This window comes from Lampetra planeri, chromosome 75, assembly GCF_965212315.1.
Source record: "Lampetra planeri chromosome 75, kcLamPlan1.2.h2, whole genome shotgun sequence".
NCBI lineage: Eukaryota > Metazoa > Chordata > Hyperoartia > Petromyzontiformes > Petromyzontidae > Lampetra > Lampetra planeri.
Genome location: NC_136180.1, coordinates 1,581,501 through 1,587,258, shown reverse-complemented (window position 1 = coordinate 1,587,258; position 5,758 = coordinate 1,581,501). Strand labels below are relative to the sequence as shown.

Below are 5,758 nucleotides of genomic sequence, written 5' to 3'. Positions count from 1 at the left end.
TCCTGATTCCCGGACCCCTACCCCCTTCCCACGCACCGTGCGCCTTCGCTATGCTAATTAATCCTTTGTCCGCGCGGCGTGAACTCCAAACAATGGCACGCGCCCCCCTCGCCCGGGCCAGGCAGCTCCGCGGTGCCTTTGTTCCGCTTATCAATGAGCGACCTGCACGGCGCAAATTCCAATCAATCCTTTTCTCACGCAGGCCCCCATCATCGAGGTTCATGTGGCGGTGTCCATCACAAAGGCCCGTCGTGGGAAGCTGTGCATGGCTCCTCGCGCGCCTCCCCTCTCCCAATTATTTATACTAATAGCCTTATCCTTTAACTCCCCTAACAATGGTGCCTGCGCGCTCAAGCGTAATTATCCCAACCCTCCATGACTATGCGCTACAGCTCCTGCGGTCCCGCTATTCGTGCTGTCCCGTCCCTCCCCTGCTTGCCCCGTCGACCCGTGGGGGTGTGTGTGGGGGGAAAATGCACCTCAACCGCGGTGGCCGAATGCCCCATGCCGCGACCACACCATATTACGGCTGGTCGCAGCGCCGCGGCGCAACGTAGCACGGGGGAGGTCGTCCAATTCCCTGATCACCGGAAACCGTGAGAGTTAACCCCGATAAGGGTTTCTCGGATAAAAACCGGTCGGCCAGGTGACCTCCCCTCGGAGCTCTATGGGGGGGGGAAATGCGTGCGGGTGTGTTCGTGTGAGGTGAGGTGAGGGGGACGCGGGGTTGGCTCCGTTGCTTGGTGGTGGCGAAGTCGGGGGTTTGGGCGCCTGCCGAACGGCTTCGTGGCGGCGGCATCACATAGCCCCCCGAGGTGCCAGTCCCCGTCCCGGGTTGACTGGAGCACCTCGCTTGGGCCGCGCCCACGAGGAAACGTTGCGGGGTCCGGGAGATCCGTCCGGACCTGGTGGCTGGCCTCGGGGCGGGTGGTTCCGTCCTCTGTAGCTCCTGCGGCGGTCTCCTCCTCCACTCCAGCGGCTCTCCCCGTCCTCCGGCACCTGTGGGCTGGGGCACAAACTCAGCAGCGGAAGGGTTTAGTGGCCGTCGTCCGCGTCTTCTCCGGACTGGATCGGGGCGTCTCGGGGGCCCGGCGGGGCCCATGTAGTGTGCGAGGCCCCCCAACACGAGGGGTGCGGGTACTCCGGGATTTCGGAGCCTTCGGGTGACGGGGTCCTCTCTCGCCGGGGCCGCTTTCCACGGTTTTAAGCGGCGGACGTTGACCACCGTCTCTCGATCCCTCTCCCCGCCATAGATTAGTACCGTCCAGGGGGATATCTGCCGCACCACGGTCCAGGGTCCCCGCCAGTAGGTCGTCAGTTTCCCCACCTGCCCGGCCCCGACGCGAGGGGTGTGTAGCCACACCTTAGCACCTGTCAGGAATAAGGGGGGTTCCATGCGGGGTCGGGTGCCCTGTTCTTGCCGCCGATGCGCGGCTTCCCCTTGCGGGTATGCTCGGCCTCGGGCTTCTCGCAGGGTCTCCAACAGGTGTTCCACGGGGCGGCTTCCCTCCTCCGGCTGGGGGGAAGGGACGCCGAATAGCAGATCTGCGGGTAAACGAGACTCACGGCCGAACATCATTAAAAACGGGGTTTGCCCCGTCGACGTGTGTACGGTGGTGGCGTAGGCGAAAAGGGCGTAGGGGAGGTGTTCGTCCCAATCCCGTTGATTTGCAGCCGCCATACGTTTGAGTTTCCCCGCTAGGGTCTGATTCATGCGTTCTACCATACCATTCGCCTGGGGGTGGTACGCTGTGGTTCGGTCTTTCTGGATTCCGAATTCTCGGCACAGTGCCTGGAACAGCTCGGCCTCGAACTCGCTACCCTGGTCGGTGAGGACTCGTTCTGGGATCCCGTGCTTGAGTACGTAATGTTCCACGAATGCCCGGGCCACCACCAAGGCCGTTTTATCAGGGATGGCCACTGCCACGGGGTAGCGGGTGAAATACTCTACTGCGACTAGAATATACCGGTTGCCTCGATGGGATCGTGGGAATGGCCCCTGTAGGTCAATCCCGACCAGCTGATTCGTGCGGCTGACGCGGAACGGCCTTAGGGGTACCTGGTATCGTGCCGGTTTCGGCCCGCACTGCTGACAGGCGCGGCAGCCCTGTACCCAGGCCGCCACGTCTTGTGCCAATTTGGGCCAGAGATACTGGCGACGCAGGGTCTCTCGAGTGCGTCGTTCCCCATCGTGGCCCCCGAGTGGGTGGTCATGCACCAGCCGAAGCAGCTGGGGTCGCACCTGGACAGGAACACAGATGCACCCCGGCTGGCCGGCCTCGGTTAACTCCCGTACCACTCCGTTCTGCACACACAACCGGGCATACAAACCGCTCCAGGGTCCTGGTAGGGCGCTCTTTTCCTCCCGCAGTGCCGCCTCCACTGCCGCCAGATCGGGATCTCGCTGCTGGGTCTGTCTCAGCTGCTCGTCGTTCAGGCCCGGGAAGGCGCAGCCGACGTCCTCCTGGATCCGTCCGATCGGGTCCCGAGCCGCGGGTCCCGCGCTTGCCGTGCGGTCGACGGGATCCTCGGTGCCACCTGTGAGGGCCTCTGTGGCGCACACTGCACTCTCTCTCGCTGGGGGGGGGTCAGTGGCTGCGGCCGCTCGGGGGTCTGTTGCCTGCCGGCAGCGTCCCCCCGTGAAGCACGGGCAGGCCTCCTCCGCCCTTGTCTCGGCGTCCACCGTGGGTCGCCTCGACAAGGCGTCCGCGTTTGCATGCGTCCGGCCAGCCCGATACTCGATTTGCAGGTTGTACTCCTGCAACTGCGCCAACCACCGGGCCATCTGCCCCCGCGGCTCCTTGAATGTAAGAAGGAACTGCAGAGCATAATGGTCAGTGCGTACGCGACATTTCCTGCCGTACAAATACGGCCGGAACTGCTTACATGCGAAAATCACGGCGTACAACTCTTGGCGGGTCACGCAATAGTTAAGCTCGGCCCCACTCAAGGTCCGGCTGGCGTACGCGATGACTCGTTCCGTCCCATCCTGTACCTGTGACAACACCGCGCCCAGCCCGCTGCTGCAGGCGTCGGTGTCCAAAATAAAATCGGTGGTAAAATCGGGGAAAGCGAGGGTGGGGGCGTGGGTGAGGTGGTCTTTGAGAGTGGTGAAGGCCGTCTGGCAGGCCCCCGTCCACTGGTAGGGGTGCTTAGGGGAGGTGAGTTGGGTGAGGGGGCGTGCAATCTCGCTGAATCCCTTTACAAATCGGCGATAATAGGTGGCGAGCCCCAAAAATGATCTGATCTCCGTCAGATTCCTTGGCCGTGGCCACTCCACTACGGCGCGTACCTTCTCCGGATCGGTGTGCACACCTGCCTCGCTGACGCGATGCCCGAGGTACCCCACCTCGCGTTGTGCGATGTAACACTTACGTGGCTTGAGCTTGAGATGAGCCGCTCGCAGTCGCTGGAACACCTCTCAAAGCCTGGACCAATGCTCAGACAAAGATCTACTGAACACTATCACATCGTCCAAGTAAATCAGGCACTGTTCCCATTGCAAGCCCCGCATCACCAACTCCATCAGCCGCTGGAACGTCGCGGGCGCATTGGTGAGTCCCAACGGGAGTACTCGAAACTCGAATAGCCCCATCGGGGTGGTGAATGCGGTTTTCGGCCGATCCTCCTCCGCCATCTCCACCTGCCAGTACCCGGACGCGAGATCGAGGGTGGAAAAATATCGCGCTCCAGCGAGGCTGTCGAAGGTGTCGTCGATGCGGGGTATGGGGAAGGCATCGCCGAGCGTGACTGCATTTAGTTTACGGTAATCGACGCAGAACCGGGTTGACCCATCCTTTTTCGTCACTAGTACCACTGGGGCTGACCAGGGGCTCGCCGAGGGCTGAATTATGTTATCGCGAAGCATGTCCCCAACTGCCTCTTTGATTTGGGCGCGTTCGGGTGCGCCCACTCGGTACGCAGGGAGTTTGATGGGTCGGGCTGCACCGGTGTCAATTTGGTGCTTAACAAGATCGGTCCGACCCACGTCCGAGTTGTGTTCACTGAATACGTCGGCATACTCCCGCAGTAACTCGCGCAGCCGATCGGCCTCTCCCTTAGGTAAATCCGCCCATGGTACATGTAACGCGTCGAGCAGGGGAACGACCTCGGCTCGGGGAGTCGGGCCGACTCGCCAGGCCAGGTCCTGGTCACCCTCAGGACGCCCGGGGTCCTCAGCCCAGAGTACGAACACCGAGTCGTTAGAGTGGCGTGCGTGCAGGGGGTGTACGGTGGCTATCGGGGTGCGCCGCCGCAGTATCGCTGGGGTACTGTGGGGGTTAAACATCCGCATAAACAATCGGTCCCCATCTGCGTTTACCAACGTGGCGGATCCCACGACCCCATACCGTTTTGCCAACTCCGGGTGAGGAGTTAGCATTACCTCTCTTGATGGTCGGAGCGCGGGGTCGGTGGGGGATGTTGCCACCGGCACCAGCATCTCGGTGAGCGGGCCGATGGTGACTGCCGTCGCCAGGATAGCTGCCACAGGTGCGAAGCGGGGGCGCGTTGGTTCTCGTCCCAGGAACGGTATCCGCTCGCCGTTGCTCTCCATGGTGGCGCATCGCTGGCGGGGTTGCACGTTGAGTCCCAGCCGTTCTAAGAGGTCGGTACCTGCAATACACTCGTGACACAACGCACTCGACACGTAGAACTCCTGGGTGCACACCTGACTGCCTATGCGGACCTCTAGGGTGGCTCTCCCCAGCAGCCCCATTCCGGCTCCGCTCGCCGTGTGCAGCGCGCGGTCCGGGGCCTGCAGGTGACGCACGTCGACCCCGATCGCGCTGCAGTGCGCTGCGCTCACGAGCGAGGCCACCGCCCCCGTGTCCAGCAGAATTCGGGTACGCACTCCGTTTACCTCCCCTTCCACCAGCGACGTGGCCCCCGTGATCCCCGCCACCAGCTCCCATAGCCAGTCGCCAGGAGTCACCGTTTCCGTGGGCGTTGTTGTTGGAACCTGTGTGGAGATCACTCGCTCGCCATTATTCTCATTATCGCCTATTTGTATCGGGACCGCGTCGATTGCACCCCTAGTTGGTCCGCTCACTAGGGGGCGTTGGAGTTTAACCCCCGCGCCTGCCTAGCTCGGGTGATTTCAGGACAGTCTCTCACTAGATGCCCTCGGCGATCACACATATAACATGCCCGGGGAGGGGGGGCAGCTCCGTAGTGGGCCCCCTGCCCGCTCCCTCTCCCTCCCCCAGTACGCAGTTGTCCCAAATCGGACTCTAATTGGGACACCCTCCCGGCTAGTCCCCCTACTGTCGAGCGTAGTTCACCCATCTCAGACTGGAGGGTCTTCATATTTTTATTTGCTTCCTCGCGTACCTGGGTTACCCTCTCACCTACGTGGGTTACCTTACCGTCCATTCGGTCTACCCGGCCAGCAATATCTCCAATGCCGGTCTGTAACCCGGCTACCCACCCCGGGGTAGTCTCGCTGGGTCTCTGGGGCTCCCTTGCCCGTCCCCTTCCTGCGATGGCGAGCTCCTCCTCCTCGTCCGAGAGTAGGCTCGCTACGGCGCACTCTCGTCCTCTCCCTCGAGGCTGCGCGCGCTCACCAGAGAGCTTCTCGCATTTACGCGCGCGCTCAACAAGTGTGTTAAAGGAGAGGCATGCACCGTCTATATTTGGCTGCCACCACGGGGTGCGTGCCAAATATCGCTGGACCTTCCCGGCGGCGAGGCTCTCAATTACTTTCGCCTCGTGCTCCGGGTACGCGAGCTGGGTCAACATGCGTACGTCCTCGGCGTAA

The 5,758-nt window shown here is 62.3% G+C and overlaps 1 protein-coding gene across 1 annotated transcript; it reads right to left on the bottom strand.

Annotated features, from left to right (window-relative positions):
- Window positions 1-396: 396 nt before the first annotated feature.
- LOC144737921 (uncharacterized) lies at window positions 397-4,382 on the bottom strand. Its single transcript, XM_078620802.1, has one exon. It carries the CDS (start codon window positions 2,783-2,785, stop codon window positions 524-526), a length of 2,262 nt encoding a protein of 753 aa, XP_078476928.1. The 5' UTR covers window positions 2,786-4,382; the 3' UTR covers window positions 397-523.
- Window positions 4,383-5,758: the final 1,376 nt, after the last annotated feature.